This window comes from Lissotriton vulgaris, chromosome 1_1, assembly GCF_964263255.1.
Source record: "Lissotriton vulgaris chromosome 1_1, aLisVul1.2, whole genome shotgun sequence".
Lineage (NCBI taxonomy): Eukaryota > Metazoa > Chordata > Amphibia > Caudata > Salamandridae > Lissotriton > Lissotriton vulgaris.
Genome location: NC_141685.1, coordinates 310,624,751 through 310,643,857, shown reverse-complemented (window position 1 = coordinate 310,643,857; position 19,107 = coordinate 310,624,751). Strand labels below are relative to the sequence as shown.

Here is a 19,107-nt window from a genome sequence, read left to right as displayed (position 1 = left end):
TTGGGTTCCACATCCCGGCGGGGGATTTTCGGGGGGAATCACTGTGTAGAAATCAACTGTCTGTTCAGCAGCACCCAGTGGTTGTAGAAAACAAGATTGCAAAGGAGGTTGCCCGGGGCCGGGTCGCCGGCCCATATAGGCACCCGCCGGTTCCTAATTTCATTTGTTCACCGTTGGGAGTAGTCCCCAAGAAGGACCCAGGTGAGTTTAGGTTAATTCATAACTTGTCGGCTCCTAGGGGTCTTTCGGTAAACGATGCGATTGATCCAGGAGTCTGTTCGGTGCGGTATGCATCCTTTGATGAGGCCGTCGCCATGTTGAATCGCCTGGGGCCCGGAGCGCTGATGGCTAAATCAGATATTGAATCAGCATTCCGGTTGCTCCCGGTACACCCTCAGGATCAGCGTCTGTTAGGCTTTGTGTTTCAAGGACGCTATTACATGGATAGATGTATGCCAATGGGTTGCTCCATCTCTTGTGCGTATTTTGAGAAATTCAGCTGTTTTCTGCAATGGGCATTCACCAGAGCTACAGGCTATACACAGGTGATGCATTACCTAGATGATTTTCTGTTCTTGGGGCCAGCCGGTGACGCGGAATGTGCGTAGGCTTTAATGGAATTTTGCAATCTCATGAAACAGTTTGGCGTGCCATTGGCACCGGGAAAAACGGTGGGGCCATCCACTTCGCTAGAGTTTCTAGGAATTGAGCTCGATTCAGTGGAGTGCTTCCGTTTGCCCAGGGAAAAAGTAATGAAATTCAGGGCATCGCTAGAATTGTGCATTAGCAAAGAGAAGGTAACTCTCCACCAGTTGCAACAAGCGGTGGGCCAGCTTAACTTTGCCCTCAGAGTGATACCGATGGCCCGCCCCTTTCCCGCTCTATTTCGCAAGCCATGGTCGGTCTCAGGGAAGGACACCACCGCACGAGACTGTCGGCAGAGGTTCGCCAGGATATGCACATATGGTTGGCATTTCTGACGGATTTCAACGGTCGAGTGGTATGGAGCAAACCACCAGCATCCTCAGACGAGTTGGGTTTGTGGACCGACTCGGCGGGGAGCGTGGGATTTGGCGCCATCTTTGGTAATCGATGGTCGGCGCAAACATGGCCGACGTGGTGGCACACCAGTGGGTTAACAGGTAACATTGGGTTTCTCGAGTTGTTCCCCATCTTGGTGGCACTAAAGGCATGGCCGGACAATTTCCGTGATCGGTCAGTGGTGTTTTGGTCTGACAACATGACCGTGGTTGAATGCATAAATAACCAGGCGGCACGCTGCAAGTGGATTTTGAGAGTGTTAAAGGAAATTGTACTACTATGCATGAGACTGAACGTGCAGTTTAGGGCAAGGCACGTGCCGGGTGTACTGAACAAGGCGGCTGATGCACTCTCTCGTTCCCACATGCAGGCCTTCAGGGGTTATCTACCTTCTGCGGATCTAGTGGCAGCACCGTTTCCCGAAGCTCTCTGGTTGCTCGGTGCCCCGGATTACAGGACCTCGTGGGAGCCAGTTTAGCCCCCAGGACAAGGCAGGCGTACGAAGGAGCGTTTCGTTCCTATTGTGCATTTTTGGGTCCAGCAGGAGAGGATAAGTGGGGGCAGGAGGAGTATGTACTGAAGTTCTTAGTAGCACTCCACAAGGCAGGCCGATCGGCAGCAACGGCCAATAGGCACAGGGCCGCCATTGCATTCATGGCGCAGGTGTATGGTATCAAGGACCCTACATCGTCCTTTTTGGTAAAGAAGGCACTGCGAGGGTGGCAACGCCTTGAGGGTCATAAAGTAGACGATAGGCACCCGATTGGGTTAGAAAGATTGTCCCTGTTGATGTCGGTACTCCCCAAGACATGTTCCTCCCAGTCCGAAACAGTGCTATTCCGGGCCGCTTTTGCATTAGCATTCCATGGGGCTATGCGGGTAAGCGAGCTGGTGGCGAGAAATAAGAAGGATGTGGGGGGAGGTCTGTGTCGGGAGCACGTCCAGATCAAGGGTGATTCAATGGTAATCACAATCGCCAGGTCGAAAACCGATCAAGGTGCGATGGGGGACAGTATTGTGGTCCAGCGCATGCGAGGGTCCCCCATGTGCCCGGTGCAGTGCGTTGAGGTATATCTGGCGCAAAGGGCGGCAGCATGGGGGGGTAGCTTGCTGAGACACACCGACGCCACCCCACTGACAAGGTTTCAGTTTCAGCGGGTGTTAACTTTGGCAATCGCGGCAGCAGGCTTGAACCCGAGCGATTTTGAGACCCATTCCTTCAGAATAGGGGCTGCTACAGAGGCTACAGCCAGGGGTCAGAGTGTTGAAATGGTGAAACACTTGGGGCGATGGTCCTCGAATTGTTATAAAAAGGTATGTGCGGTTGCACATGTTGTGAAGCTAATGTCATGCACTCACGCTTCCTGTTTTTGTTTGGTTTACAGTTTCGCGAGCTTGCGAGGCGGGGCGGACTGTGCAGTTGACCCGACACCTGGGGACCAGCGGTCAAAGAACACCGGCTGAGGAGAGAGTGGTGTGGGTCGTTGGCCACTCATATGTGAGGCGTGCCGCGGACGTATTCAAAGCAGGTGACATGATTCATGCAGCTGGGGAATACGGGTACAGGGTGACCTTCCACGGAAGGGGCGGGCTCTGTATTGACCAGTTTCAATGTTTTTTCGAGGGACTGTTAGGGCGGACAAGGTCACCGCCGTCTATAATCATAGTGCATCTGGGAGGCAATGATTTGGTGGCGCTCGGTCGACGGGTACTCCTCGAGCATGTTCTATCCACTGTTAGCTGGTTGGCAAAGAGGGTTCCGGGGTGCACGATTGCATGGTCGCACATGATTCCAAGGAAGGTGTGGCGGGGGGCCCTCTCTGTGTCGGCTTTGAATCATTCAGTAAACAAAGTCAATAACAAGCTGGGTAGATTGTTTCGTTCAGGACAGTTGCACTGTATTCCACATGGATGTATTCGGGGGGATAACATGTACCTAGAAGATGGGGTTCATTTGTCCCGGGTGGGGAATGTCTTACTCATAGGAGACTTCGTAGCTTGGTTAAGGGGTTTGTGTAATCATGACCTTTAGTAGGAGTGTGGGGGGTCCGGATAGCCGGTCAACTATCCGGGCCTGTGGCGGTAAGGTCATGATCGGTGAGCAGTAATTTCAAGATCCCTAGAGGAGGGGCGCCACCCATTATGGATGGGAGCGCCCGGGGGGAGGTGGCCATGGGCCCCTCACACGGGGAGGCGGCACCCACTAAGTATGGGGTCGCCGAAGGGAAGGCGGTCATAGGCCCCTCCCAGGGGAGGAGGCGGCTCGATGCCCCTCCTAGGAATTTCCCGGGGCCAGGATATCCGCGACGGCGGATGTGATGAACAGTGTGGGGTGGGAGGGGGGTCCACGCTACCTTCCAGACACCTCACACGAGTCCTCGGACGGCCATTAAGATGGCGTCGAGTATATAAGGGGCCCCCGCTAAGACAAGGGAAATTGGAAGTTGGCACAGAGGTACAGTCCTCTGTGCGGCCGCCCCTCACACGTGAGAGGGGAGTTCTGGTAGTGGGGATCTGACACCGGTTACGACCTTGCCGTTGGCCCGTAATGGTAGGATGTACAATTTTTTATTCAGAGAGTATGCATTTGCAGGATGTTTAGACTCGGCTAGGAGAACCTTTGTATTAGAGATTTGTTAAGGTTAGCCAATGAACATCGTAATGTATAAAGGAAAAATTGTACATGATATGAAACTGTTATTTTAATGTTTTAATTTTGTTTCATATTTTAATAAATACGGCCGGGAGGGTAACTCCCTCCCGCCTTCCAAAAGTTCAGAACTGCATCCGTCTTCCCATCCTTGGGGATTGTGTTGGGAGGGGGTGAGAGGCATCCCGGCCATATGGAAAGGGGCGACCACTCGGTCCCCCCCGAACGTATGGTAGGGGGCCCTGATCCTCCCGGGAAACCATTTTGGTTGGGAGGGGCGTGTCTCGGCTGGTATGCCCGAAGCGGCGTAGTCGGGCGCGCCTTTTCCCGCCCAAGAGGGGTTGTCCTAGACACCTACACCGTTGGCCACGCCCCGTAGGCGTACCAGAGGAGGGTACACACCCTCCCGAAGAGGAATAAAAGGAGCAACAATCCAAAGAAGCATCCTCTTGTTCCTGTGCTTGGAAGCTGCACCCTTTCGTTGCACGTGAGCCCTCGACGGAACAAGGAGCAATTTTGACCCACCCACCAGCCCCTTATGGCAGCGATTAGTAGTGCAATTAAGTTGATTTGCGGTGATAATATCTTTTTCTGCAGGGTTTTTTCGTGTGCAATAAAGATTTCGATGTTGAAATGCAATAAAATGATTTGCTTCATAGCATGTTTTCTCACTCAGTTGAGCGGAGTATCACAGTTTGATTTGGAAATATGTTACATGTGTGATAAAGGATTAGTAGTGCAATGTTCAGTTTTACCGCTTTTTCGCTCTTCTTTAGGTTCAAAACGTCGTATTTATTTTGGTCGGGCGGTAAGGTCATGATCGGTGAGCAGTAATTTCAAGATCCCTAGAGGAGGGGCGCCACCCATTATGGATGGGAGCGCCCGGGGGGAGGTGGCCATGGGCCCCTCACACGGGGAGGCGGCACCCACTAAGTATGGGGTCGCCGAAGGGAAGGCGGTCATAGGCCCCTCCCAGGGGAGGAGGCGGCTCGATGCCCCTCCTAGGAATTTCCCGGGGCCAGGATATCCGCGACGGCGGATGTGATGAACAGTGTGGGGTGGGATGGGGGTCCACGCTACCTTCCAGACACCTCACACGAGTCCTCGGGCGGCCATTAAGATGGCGTCGAGTATATAAGGGGCCCCCGCTAAGACAAGGGAAATTGGAAGTTGGCACAGAGGTACAGTCCTCTGTGCGGCCGCCCCTCACACGTGAGGGGGGAGTTCTGGTAGTGGGGATCTGACACCGGTTACGACCTTGCCGTTGGCCCGTAATGTTAGGATGTACAATTTTTTATTCAGAGAGTATGCATTTGCAGGATGTTTAGACTCGGCTAGGAGAACCTTTGTATTAGAGATTTGTTAAGGTTAGCCAATGAACATCGTAATGTATAAAGGAAAAATTGTACATGATATGAAACTGTTATTTTAATGTTTTAATTTTGTTTCATATTTTAATAAATACGGCCGGGAGGGTAACTCCCTCGCGCCTTCCAAAAGTTCAGAACTGCATCCGTCTTCCCATCGTGGGGATTGTGTTGGGAGGGGGTGAGAGGCATCCCGGCCATACCTCCTGATACCCCACACACTTTTTTTTGTCAAAATATTCTTTGCGAGCAGATTGTTTATTTAACTCTTTAATTCTCCATTCCCCAAGGTCATTGTGCACCAGACCTTTATTGAAACTCATCCAACCAGGACACCACAAAGTATTTGGAACCCTCCCTTTGAATAACTCAAATGGTGACCTCCCAGTGGAAGAATGAGGGGCAAAACGATAAGTATTAACCCTGTCCTGAAGAGTTGATTTCCAATTCAAACCAGAAGAACGAGCTAGCTGTATTGACTCTTTAAGAGTCTTGTTGACTCTTTCTACCGCACCATTAGTTTCTGGATGGTATAAAGAACACCTTTTAGAACCACACCACACTTTCTTAAAAAGTCAGAAAACATGGAAGAGCAGAATTGTGGTCCATTGTCAGACAACAAGCTATTAGGAAAGCTTTCTTTATTAAACAGACCTTCCAAAAATGTTATTATCGAATTAGAGGTCATTTCCCTGACCGCACAAACTTCAATCCATTTGGAATAAAGATCAATTAGGTAAGGAGTATCAGAAACACCAGTCAACGGACCCAAAATGTCAATTGCAACTTCATCCCAAGGGTGACTTGGTAAAGCCCTTTTAACCATAGGCATTTGTTTTGTCTTTAAAATCTTGTCACTGGCACAGCATTCAACACAATCCCTGACCATCCTTTCTATTTCTAAATCCATGCCAGGCCACCAAAATTGCATACGCAGAATCTCCTTTGTTTTCACAATACCTAAATGACTACAATGGGCATGAGACAACAACTTTTCCTTAAACCACAAGGAGGAACAAGTTTAGTTCCACGAGTTAATAAACCTTCACTCACAGAAAGTTCATCCGAGACCAACAACCACGGCTTTTCCAAAAGAGTATTGTTCTTTAAAGAAAGAATAACTTTACAAATCTCTTCATCCTTCTCTAGCTCCATCCTCCATTCGGATTCATCTATTGCATCATCATTCACCTCACAAACATTGACATACTCATCAGACTCACAGGTATCATCCGCCTCAAAATTCTCAGTATCAACCAATCTAGATAAGCAATCAGCTGACTTATTAGCCACGCCCGGAATATACTGAACCTCAAAATCATATTCCTGTAAAGAAACAATCCATCTTCTGATTCTCGAAGATATAGCATCCAGACCTTTCTTTAAGAAAGCCTCTCTTAAGGGGTTATGATCAGACAGAATGGATACCTTTGTACACCAAATCAAATTCTTAAATTTCTTCAAAGCCCAAAATATCGCAAGAGACTCCTTCTCTATCACGGAGTAGTTACACTCCGATCCTTTAAGACAACGAGAAGAACAGCAAATAAGGGAATCTTTCCCATCCTTCTTCTGAACAAGTACAGCCCCTAGTCCCTTGTCACTCGCATCCGTGAATAAAACTGTTGGAAGACCTGGAACAAATGCATGAAGAGAAGGAGCTTTGTTTAATTCTTTCTTAATACTTATAAATTCACTCATGCACTCAGGGGACCACTCAAAAACAACGTTCTTTGCCGTCAACCTCCTTAGATTATGAGTTTTTTCTGCAAAGTTTGCAATAAATTTTCCATAAAACTCAACCATACCCAGAAACAAGAGTAATTCCTCCTTATTAATGGGTTCTTTCACCTTGTCGATAGATTCTACCAAGTCTTTTTTAGGAAAAACACCATTACCAGTGATGCGGTGCCCCAAATAGTTAACTTCCTCTACTCTGAATTTGAATTTTGCCCTTTTTAGAGACATGCCCGCACCATCCAAACGTTTCAAAACAGCACACACACGATTATCATGTTCAAGAATGTCATTACCATGAATCAAAAGATCATCTTAATAACACTTAACGCCAATCAACCCTCTTAAAATTTTGGACATAATGCGTTGAAAGACTGAGGCCGCTGATACAAGGCCAAAAGGCATTCTCTTAAATTTAAAAGTACCCATGGGTGTAATGAATGCAGTCAGATCCTGAAAGGACTTATCTAGCTCCACCTGATGGTAGGCGGAAGCTAAGTAAAGGGTAGTGAAATATTTTGCACCTTCCAAGGTGCCAACCATCTCATCTATGTTGGGAAGGGGAAACCTATCCACCACAACTTCCTTATTTAGTGATCTTAAATCTATGCATAGACGAATTTCACTTGTTGGTTTTTTTGCAACCACAATAGGGGCAAGCCATTCAGTTGCTTCAACTGGTTCAATAATGTCATTTTTTACAAGTTTATCCAACTCTTCTTGAACCTTAACTTGCTCCATAAGAGGGATTCTCCTAACTTTTGCTACTACAGGTACAGCATTTTCTTTCGTTTTAATATGATGTTTGTACCCACGCAAACATCCCAGATCCTCTTTAAAAACATTAGGAAACTGTTTTGCTAAAATATTTGACAAATTATCATCACTCTTGGTACATTCAGAATTAGATACTTCTTGAATCTGAACTTGGGGAGAGGCATTAGGATCTAGTTTAACACCAATTTACGTTGATGTAGCCACCCCATCAATGCATCACCTTTTTTTGAAACAAACTTTTCTTACAATGATGTGCGAATCCAATTCTATTTCAGCCATAAAGTAGCCTAACATTCTAATAGGTTTCTCACTATATCCTAAAGGGAAGATATCACATTTCAACAAGTTTACTTTTTTTGAAAAGAAGTCATTAAATAATTTCTCATCAATTAGCGTTATTTTAGAGCAAGAATCAAATTTATCATGGAATCTTCTACTCTAACTAAACAAGAGGGATGATCAGTTTTGTCATCATTCACCTCAAAACAGATAGATGTTACTTGAGGTTGTGGCCATCTTTTCCTAGACCCATCACCTTTATATGCTTTTGTCCTACAAAACTTGGCATAATGCCCCCTTTTATTGCATAAATTACATATAACTTTCAAAGCAGGACAAATCGGTGAATTTGCTAAATGACTAACTTGACCACATCTAAAACAAGAAAACTTATTATTTACAGCAGAATTAGATGAGTTAAATAACATGTTTTGCTTCTCTTGCAACACTGTGTTTTCTTGATTTTTAACTTGACATATAGTCTCATCAACTTTTAGTTCATCCTTCGACTTCAAACTAGATGGTTTCTCTTTCTCTTTCTTTAATTCTCCAACACATTTAGTCATATGTTCTACTTGCTTTGCAATAACAAGAACTTCTTCGAGAGGAGGTTCATCTTCAACCAGAGTTCCTTCCTAATGTCATCATGAGCGCATCTCAAAAGAAACTGATCACAAATTCTTTCGTCTAGAGTTTGACCAAAGTTGCACGAAGATGCCAATTTCCTTAGAGAGGATACGTATTCTTCTACCGTTTCATCTTTTTTTTGTTCTCTTAAGCCAAAGTGGTATCTCTCCATTATAGTGCTGAGCCTCGGTAAATTATGTCTATCAAGTTGAAGAATAGCAATCTCATACTCATTCAAGTTTCTTTGTTCAGCAGCTGATAAATCAGGTAAATGCTCTAGGACATCTTGTCCCTCTCCTCCAAGACAATGTAGAAGAAGTGAATGCTTCCTTTCTGCACTTAGGTTAGTTCCACAAACCCTTGCATAATTTGCAAAAATGTTCTTCCATTTTACATTGGGTTCACCAGGACTTGTAAGAAAAAATGCAGGTTGAGTAACATTTTGCATTTTATATTAAAATTTAAAAAATAGTAATATTTTTCACCAGTTTAACTCCTTCTTTTTTTTGTACTTACATTTATATTTGTCTTATTTTTTTTTAATTGAGATGAATTTTTAGTGTTAAATGAACTTTTAGGGTTAAATATAGCAAATAATTTAATCCACTTTTGTTTGTTAAATAATTGCTTTAAGTATTTTTTTTATATTATTCACTGAGTGAGAAGAAGAAGAAAAAAACGTCATAGAGAAAGTCTTCCAATAAGTAAATATCTTTCAATTGAAGAAAAGAACACTCATAGTTCAACAATTGTCAATTGTCTCTGACGCGCGTGAAGAACACTCATAGTTCAACAATTGTCAATTGTCTCTGACGCGCGTCTTTAGCTGGAGCGTCTGAGAGGTAAACATGAAGAAATTCGATGATGTCTACAATGAAGACGTCTCAGTTGAAACGCAGCGTGAGAGACGTACAGGTGGAACGCAGAATCTGTTTCTTTAGAGCGAGCATCAACTGCGTAATCAGCTCGTTCTCAGGCGCTCAGCCTCTCACGCACAGTCTCTCGTGCTTAGTCTCTTGTGCGCTCTTGTCCCATTTAAATTCTTTCTTCTCATATATCCAAATAAATCCAGCTTCATTTATTCACGGATATTCCTCCCGCTCTCCTCACCGTTATATCTAACTTGTTCTGCCGCTGTGAAGTCAACGCTTCCTCTCTTATTAAAACAGCCGCTGGAGGAGAAGCAAGGTTAGTTTCATTTTTTTGTTGCCGTCGTGTTGAGGTCGTTTCCGATCGTCGCCAGTAAAACGTTGTATAAGTCTCATCAAATAAGCACATAAAACGAGGTTGAAGAGTAAGGTGGGTTTAATAAACCTCATCCACAAAACAGCAAGGATCAACTGACAAAGCATGGAGTTCTCAGAGAGAATCAAGGTACAGGGTTCTGAAGGCTTGGAATACAGATAAAGGTTCTCAGTGCTTAAAGGGAAAGAGAGAATAATATCACACTATGTACCGTTCTATTCAGGTTATCTATTAATTAGCTTTGAAAAATATTTTAGCAGACTGCCTGAACAGATGTCGAGACTGTAATTCTAGAATGAAGACAAGTCAAAATTGCTGTTTCCTTAATGGCAAGATTGTTCTGTGCGCATCGAAGACCATGCTAAGTGTGTCCTGTCTACCATCAGTGGGTCAGCACCACACCTTGGGCCAGAGGCAGTAATTGTAAAGTATTTTTCAATTTTCCTTTAAAATTGAAATAATGTAGACTCTACTCCACTGGATCGCAGCATACCCTCATGTCTTTTCATTTATTTATTTTTTTACATTTGTTGGGGGAACGTATTTGTCAATTTCAGGGCCACAGATATTTTGCTGAAATTCTAAGCAAGTGAAAACAATGCCTTTTTTTAAAGAATAAAACATTGCAGTCTCAAGCAAAGGTTTGGGGTACAGGGGTATTTTTGTGGTTTAGGGATAGGTTTTGGGGTACAGTGTATATTTATAGGGTTAAGATGGGTTAGTGTTTAAGGGTGTTGGGGTATTTTAAGGAGTAAGGATGGGTTATGATTATGGGGTGCAGGGGTATTTAAAGGGAGCAGGGTGGGATTCGTTTTTAGGGTGTAAAGGGTAATAAAATAAAATAATAAATAAAAATAATATAAATAATGCAATTTAAAAGAATAAATGTTTAAATTAAATTTAAAAAGTGTATATATATATATATATATATATACACACACACACATGTATATACAAACATATATTTGATGTTTTATTAATGTACTTTTACAATGTATATAATTTTTCCCACACATGCATTTGCGTTATAATGGCATGCGTGATAAAGTCATATGCGTTGTAAAAGTTTTAGAAATGATGTCTTTGCGGACTAATAGTCCAGCGTTATAAAAATTGCGGAGTGATGGTATGTGGGATGTTGGTTTGCGGAATATCATCACATATTCCCGGGGGAGGGATAGTCCCTTTCTTGCTATTTCTGTGGAGGCGGGCCTTGAGTCCGGATGTGCGTGGCGCGAGGCCTGTGCGCAACAGAAGTGGAAAATCTCCAGTGTGCGCTCCAGGCTTCACCGGAAGTTAAGGCGAGATTATATTTCCTGCACAATGACCCCTGTGTGCGCTCCTTCAGGCCCTTGGGAATAACTCCATACAGTAAAGCAGGTGCAAGTCACTGGGAGCGTGGGGCAAGCACACCCGGAGCTGGAATGTACAGAACCTAGGAAGAAAAAACAATTAAATATTGGGCACAACGCTCGCTTTTTTTTTTCCGTAATCGCACACCCCGCACAGGCCCAGGCCCCCAGCACACGCCCACAGCACACGATATGAGACATGGCATGAAGGGCGGAACGTACCACACGCCCCCATCGTTTGTCACGCCCACAGCACACGCCCACAGCACAACGTAGACACGCCCACAAGGGACTACTTTGCTGGTACAGTTATTTTACCTTTTAAGTGTATATGCTGGGTGTCTGCATAGCCTATGTCCTTCTGCTGCAACTGCCCTTTCCAACGCTGTATTGGGTGTTGTGATTGGTGCTGTGGTTCCTGAGATTACCCGCCTCAAATATTTGGGCTCTCTCTTTCTTATATTAGTATAGAAGATATAGATATATACACACATCATTTGGATGGTTTTATTTATTTTCCTTATCTTTTTTAGACTTTGGCAACTTTTGATTGTGGTAGGGAAATGGAAACTGTACTATGTTCTCCTGCTTGTATGTTCAGTTCGCACTGTACAGAAACTTTAGTAGCCATATTGGTCTAGAAAAAATGTTAACTGCATTATTTCCATCTGTACAGGGGGTTAATGCACCGTATGAAATACTTAAGGTCTTTATTTACATTATCTCGGTTTCATTACAGAAACTAATAAAGTATTCTCGAAACACTTTGTAACAATAACATTTTTTGAAACCGGTTTTATTTAATTTAACAAATATATAATCTGTATTCTATGTAACACAGGCTACAGTGTACTTTTTTGTTCTTCAGGACTGTAAATGTCCTGTCCTGTAATGTTATCCATTTTATCATTCCCTCAAGGATGAAAGAGCAAAATGGCCTTGCTGATTTTTAAGTCTATGCACACTGGGCTTTAGCGGGCACATGCATCAAGCGATTTTGGAATCGCAAACGGTGCGAATCGCAAAATTCGGCCGTTTGCGATTGCAAAATCACTTTTTGGGATGCATCATTCATTTCCCATTTCTCGCAATTGAAGAAATCGCAATTTGTCAAATTGCGATAGCATTTAAGAAATCTCAAATTTTGCGATTTCTTAAATGCTATGCATGATTATTTTTTTTTGCGAATTTGCAATTTTAAAGGGAAAAATTACCATGAAGTACACCTTCATGGTAATTTGCGAAAAGTTTCAAAAATGCAAATAAATGCATTTTTGAAGCTTACATTTTACACACACACACATGCCCTTGGGACATGTGTGTGAGAAAAATGTACTTACATGACATTCAAGGGGTGCAGGGGGTGGTCCTTTGGACCCCCCCTGCACCCTTGAAATTGCATTCTAATTTTGCGATTCCTTAATTGCGAATTCGCAAAATGAGAATGCCTTCCCATTGATTCCTATGGGTCTCTAGGCCCATTGGAATCAATGTAAAGCGTTTCCGTATTTGCGATTAGCAATTAAGGAATCGCAAATAAGGAAAATTAGGGAATCGCAAATAAATGTGCGATTTTTTGATGCATAGAAATTTGCGATTGCTAAATTGCGATTCCTTAATTTTCGCAATTTAGGAATCGCAAATTCCTACAATGATGCTTGTGGCTGACAGTCTCTGAACAGTAAAGCTGAAGGCTCAAGCCAGATGCCTGGTTCTGGCTCATCTTGAGGTCCCAGCTCTCATGTACCCTGCCACCCACGCTCTGACTTCAAGTTCCAAGAATTAAAGACGTAGTATAAACCTTTGATGTGAAATAGGACGTCGTGAAAGTCATCTTGTGGCAGAATGCACAATGTGAAAACTGAAAAATTTAGTTAAGTCCCGGCTTGACTAAACTGTGGTCCTAGGCCACATTTAATATAATCATTCCTCCTGTATTTTCATTATTGCGCATGATAGCACAGGAGATAATTATGTGCGCTATACTAAAACTTATCTTGTATTTGATGTATTGGACTATAACATTGCTACAAGTAAAATAGGAATGTAGGACAGATGTAGGGGTGCACATGGCAACTGACTTGCTCTTTTGTTCACTAATAGCATCACCGTCAGGATCTTTTCTTAGTTTGTTTTTAACTTCTAATAAATGCTACTCAATGCACCGATATAATCTGAAGTCTTCAGATGACACGTTTCGGCATTTTAAAGACATACTTTTTTATTGTGGCCGCAGGCACTGAGAAAATAATAGAAGTTACTGGAAATGTTTAAGTTGTAATGCGATGCAGTCCTGATTTCGTTTATATTTACTTCCCAATGCATATTCTTTTGGGCATTTCATTGGCTCCTGAAGGGCACTTTATTGCAAGGGGGTGTTACGGGGCACCCCTGCTATGTATTCGAGGATGGGGCGGCACCTGATAACTGCAGCTTTCAGAGCAGCGGCTGCGCTCACAACTCTTCCCCGGACTCATCAGGTGTTGCTAAAGTGTAACAATAAGTGTCACTCCTTAACTTGGAAATTATTAGGCAGTGCACCGGAAAGGTACACATCGTTTAAATGCACCTGTATTGTGAGGCGAGATTAATGTTGTACAGTGGCTGTCTCGCAGGCCATGCTGACAGCCAACAACCCCAACCAGCCCAGACCACGGCTGGTGAAGGGGCGCTAAAGCCCTGTTTTTTGCAGTAGTAGTTTTATATAGTGCAAACTCAATCCGAGCACCAGTTACATTACAGACCGACACATTCATTTTTGAGAGGCACGAGGAGATCATATGATTTGCCTAGAATCACTGGATGTTGAGCCGACGCGCGCCGAGACTCCAACCTAATTCCCCCAACTCTGAAGTCGGCAGCTCTGGCCGTTTCGCCACATGTCCCTTCAGCCCAATGGCTGTTGCGCGCCCGGTCCAGGCACTGCACTGCCTACCTCCTGCCGGAAGCGCTGAACCGCCCGTTCCATGTGCTCGAGCGCTGCCTGCCGCCTCTGCCTGGCCCGGTCCATCTTGTCCAGAGTGCGCCGCTTGCGGCTGTTCCAGCGCAAAGCCAGCAGGAGCAGCGCCGCGACCGATCCACCGAACAGCAGCGCGCACAGAGGCGCTACCTCCAGCCCCGGGGTGTCCATGGCGCAGAGTGAGCTGCAGTACCAGGCTCAATAGGTAAAGTATGCTGAACTTATCCTGCTCTGCCCTGCCTGGAAAAAACCGGAGTGGATCTGACTCGGACTGAAGCGATAACTGAGCACCCACTGACTAGCGCCGTAAAGCAAAGTAAAACCCGCAGTGGATTTCACGGGTGCACGGACTGGAGTCTGAAGTCGCTATGTTATTATGCCCTCGGACAAATAAAGTGTTTGTTTTTTATTAAATCACTTAATAGACAGACACTCTTTTTCTATTGTGGCGTAATGGCGTTCCCAAGGAAAGAGTTTTCGACTAATGTAAAGAATAGGACGCAAGTATACCTCACAGGCAGGCTGGGATAGTATACAGTCCCTTGGCCTAGAGGCATCATTCTGGAGGACAAAGGTTTTTTAAGGTCTGAACAATCGAGTACCGGATTATGACATAGAGCTTCTTTTAGTTTATTAAAACTATTGTTTTGACTTTCAGACCGTGAGACTAGCATTTGTGTGACGGTTAGTATGTGCCTTTTTATGTTGTGTTTCAAACCGTGAGACTTTAGCGTTTGTGTGACGTTTAGTATGTGCCTGAATGTGTAATGTAAATACGAGCTCATGTAAAGCGCTCTAATACCTTCGGGTCGAGTTCGCGCTATATCAAGCTAGCTCGGAGAAGTTGTGGTATCTTGGTTTGGGTGCTATGTATCTTCCCCGCTTTCCTGTCTTGCTGCTCAGCCAGTGTGGATGAATAGTGGAATGTTGGTATGTGTGATGTAATATAGAATGTGGGGGATGCCTGGTGGATGGATTTCAGTTTAGAGATTGGGCTAAGCAGCAAGGGAGCTGCTCCTGATGGGGCTTTTCTATATTCAGTACTTAAGACCTGATCCTTCATTTAACCCTGTACTGCAGATTCAATAAACCTATTTATTCATCATACCTCGGCTACTTCTATACTTATTAGAGAAGTGGAGAATAAACCAACGGTAATACCGCACTAGACCAAGGAATGACCGAATTTCTTTCTTCGAGGATGGCTGGGGGATGTTAGGTATGGATTTCCACTTTATTCACCTGAGGGTGGATGTGTCCTTGTGTGATGCAGTACCCTAAATAGTTTATGCGGTCTGTTGCAAGAAGGGTTTTCTTTGGATTAAGGGTTAGACCTGCTTGTGTGAGAGTGGACAGGATCCTGTCCAGGTGGACCAGAGGAGTTTTCCAGTCTGGGCTGAACACTACAATATCGTCTAAATAGGCGGCTGCATAATGTTGGTGGGCCTTAATATCAATATTATGTCCATCAATCTTTGGAATGTGGCGAGTGCACCATGTAGTCCAAATGGAAGAACTTTAAATTGATACAGACCTGATGGTGTGGAGAAGGCCGTTTTCTCTCGAGTGGTCTGAGTAAGGGGAATCTGCCAATACCTCTTGGTGAGATCTATAGTAGACATCACTTTGGCTTTCCCTACTTTTTCTATGAATTCATCGACCCTAGGCATGGGTTAGGAGTCAAATTTAGATATAGCAATTAACTGTCTGAAATCGATACAAAAATTAAGACTACCATCTGGTTTGGGTATAAAGACTACAGAAGAGCAACATGCGCTACGAGAGGGTTCTGTCATGTCTGCCTTTAACGAATCTTTGATCTCCATCTCTATGATTTGCCTTCTAGCAGCAGGAAAGCAGTAGGGCTTTAGTATTACAAGTTTACCTGTTTCCGTAATGATATCGTGTTCTATAAGTGCGGTTCGCCCTGGGAGTTTGGAGACTACTCTGGGGTACTTCTCTAGTAGGTTCTTTATTTGTTGCTTTTGGGTCAGGGTCAGCATCTCGCCCATATTAACTTCCTCTTGGGAAGACTCCACCAGTATTTCGGGCGGAAGGTCAGGGGTTTGGGTGAGGAATACAGTACCTATAATTGAGTCCTTCTCTCTTAGGAGTTCCTCCCACTTTTTTAACAGATTTACATGGTTTATTTTACCTCTCTGGTTTTTATTTTATAGGTAACAGGAGTGACTTTACCCAGGACGGGATTGTCAGGCTCCGTCTTCTGTTCTCCTCGGGGCTGTGCTGAATGGCCTGTAACCTCCCCCACACAACGATCCTAGAGTAGGAAGTGATAAACACAGACTACCCGGATAGTCCCGTGAGGGCGGGAAAGGAAGGGGACAGCGGGGAGGGAGATCTAAAATGACAAGGACAGTTGTTTAGAAAACACCCCCGTAACCCCACATGGGTTACCCCTACAGTCCATCCTTACACTTAGACTTCTTGTATCCAAACCCCTACCTGAAAAGGAAAATACAGCAGACCTTGAATATAGGAGAAATAGACACTGGGCCATACCAGGGATTGCAACCAACTGAAAAGAAAAACATGAAAGATACTATGAAATTCTATTCCTTCTGTGAATACCGAAAGTCTTAAAATTAGGATTTTTCTCAATTTAGTAGTAGTAAAGTTAGGACTCCTAACTTTACTACTACTAAATTGAGAAAAATCCTAATTTTAAGACTTTCGGTATTCACAGAAGGCATTTAGGAGTCCTAAAGTTAGTAGTCCTAACTTTACTACTACTAAATTGAGAAAAATCCTAATTTTAAGACTTTCGATATTTATGGAAGGCATTTAGGAGTCCTAAAGTTAGTAGTCCTAACTTTACTACTACTAAATTGAGAAAAATCCCAATTTGAAGACTTTCGGTATTCACAGAAGGCATTTAGGAGTCCTAAAGTTAGTAGTCCTAACTTTACTACTACTAAATTGAGAAAAATCCTAATTTTAAGACTTTCGGTATTCACAGAAGGCATTTAGGAGTCCTAAAGTTAGGAGTCCTAACTTCTGTGAATACCGAAATGAGTAAATTCATTCTGTGAATACCAAAAGTAGTAAGTGCAATCTGTGAATACCAAAACAGTAGTAAGTTTAGGATTGAGTCTTAAATTCATTCTGTGAATCTGGCCCTTGGTTATTACAGCCTCCATATCACTGGATCCTACTTCTGACACCATCTGTGGGAGGACTGGGTGGGTAAACAGACATGGAGGCTGAATATATTTCTTGATAATGATGTATTTAGTTAAGTATTTTGATAAACAGGAATTGATGGGCCGGATGGTTGGATACTATTCGTTTTACAGTGATGTTCTCTTTCTGTTTCTTCAATGTTCCCCCTCTAACAAATTGAACCTCTCAGGGGCTTGGAGACTGAGAGACACACAGCAGTAAGTGTGATGGTTTATTATTCTTCAGGAGTCTTTATTCTACCTGCACAACACCTCCTTCCGGAGTTGTTGTTGGGGTGTTGAGGATTAAAGGGGCATGCAGGGTGATATATGGGACATTAGGGCCCATAATAAAGATGCAAGTTTTTCTGTGCCTTATGAATGGAAAAAAAGATCCCAATAACAACAAATTCATAGGGTTAGCAAATTCCCTACATCCGGTGGTCCCTAGGTTTTATTCACCTAGAGAGAACCTAATAATCCATTTTCTTCAGGATTTCAGTGTTTCCTCTCTCGATTACTTCCCTCTCTCCAGAGAGGTTTCCTCAATGGGTTAATCCGCCTCCAACTAAAATAAGCTGGCTTTTAAACCCCCAAATGATCCATGCACCCTGTCCTTCTCCATGACTCTACATCCCTTCCGGCCCAATAGGTTGCCCGGCCTTTCCGCACTGACTCACCCACTCTGACGCAACTCTCCAGAGTTGGGACTGCACTTTAGCATCCTCCGGTGGGCTCCCCCATTCCTCACTCCACCTCTCAGGAGTTTTGTCCATCTCGTGGCCATCTTGCGCCTTCTTTGATGACACAGGTCCTGTCCGACCAGCTTGCAGGGTTTCAGTGGCCTCCTCCTTTTGCTCCAGGCTCATGGTTCCTTCCTGGTTCCTTCCATCTTCTTCGTCCTTCATCTTTCTCCATTGCTACTGACTTCCTGTTCTCTGTCGTTCATCTCCTCCCTTGGCCTGTTGTGATTGGTTCCCTTCTCTCGGGTCTCCACCTCCCTTTTGTGATACCGGATAGGCTAGTAAGGCAGGGGATTGGGCTGTTTCCTCACACCTTCCTAAAGGTAAAAGGCTAGGAGAGGTATTTAAACAGGTTATAATTTGGTTACACTGGATCCCTTTACTTATTCCCAACCATGGCTCATAATTTATCCCTTACTTCTGGAGAATGTTATGTGATCTGTTGGATATTGAGGTGTGGTTATCCTCAAGCCACCACCACAAAACTGATGGCCAAAAGGAAGAGTAAACCAGTGTCTAGAACAATATGTTAGGTGCCAAAACTTACAGGATAGTGCCAATTGGGGAGCCTTATTATGGAAATCTGAATTCGCATATAACAATTCCACTATTGAGTCCCTGGGTTTTCCCATTTTTTCTGGACTTATGGATATCATAGTGATATACAACCACCTCAGATAGTTCCTGCTGCACAGAAACATATTAGTAAATACATCAAACAGCACAGCAGAATCTAAATCAGGTATGGTTTTCTACAAAACATCTTTGTCTTAAGGGCCAAAATAGATTTCAGCCCAAATGCGTGGTGACATTTAGGATATGCAAAGTAATTAATCCTGTAGCCCTTAAACTAGAATTTCCCACCACTTTATCAGTAAACTGGGGCAGAACCTAAATATGAAGTGAAGCCGATTTGGGATTCTAAGAGAATAAGAGGGAGGTTAATTGACCTTATTGATTGGAAGGGTTATGGTCCAGAGAGTAGATCCTGGGAACCAGTAGGACATGTACACACACTCCGGTTGATTAGGAAGTTTCAAATACAATACTCTGCCAAGACCAAATTGGTGGGAGGGGTTTTGGGGAGGGTGTACTGTCACAGCGGCACATCTACAGAGGAGTCGTGCGGTGAAGAACACAGAAGTACGGAT

The 19,107-nt window shown here is 44.0% G+C and overlaps 1 protein-coding gene across 1 annotated transcript in view; it reads right to left on the bottom strand.

The window, feature by feature from the left end:
- FAAH (fatty acid amide hydrolase) overlaps positions 1 to 14,257 on the bottom strand; it is a 430,791-nt gene extending 416,534 nt beyond the window's left edge. The window contains exon 1 of the mRNA XM_086952348.1: positions 14,011 to 14,257. Within this exon, the coding sequence (XP_086808474.1) occupies positions 14,011 to 14,205 (195 nt within the window). The 5' untranslated portion in view covers positions 14,206 to 14,257. The remainder of the gene's footprint in view (positions 1 to 14,010) is intronic.
- Between the last annotated feature and the right edge of the window lie 4,850 nt (positions 14,258 to 19,107).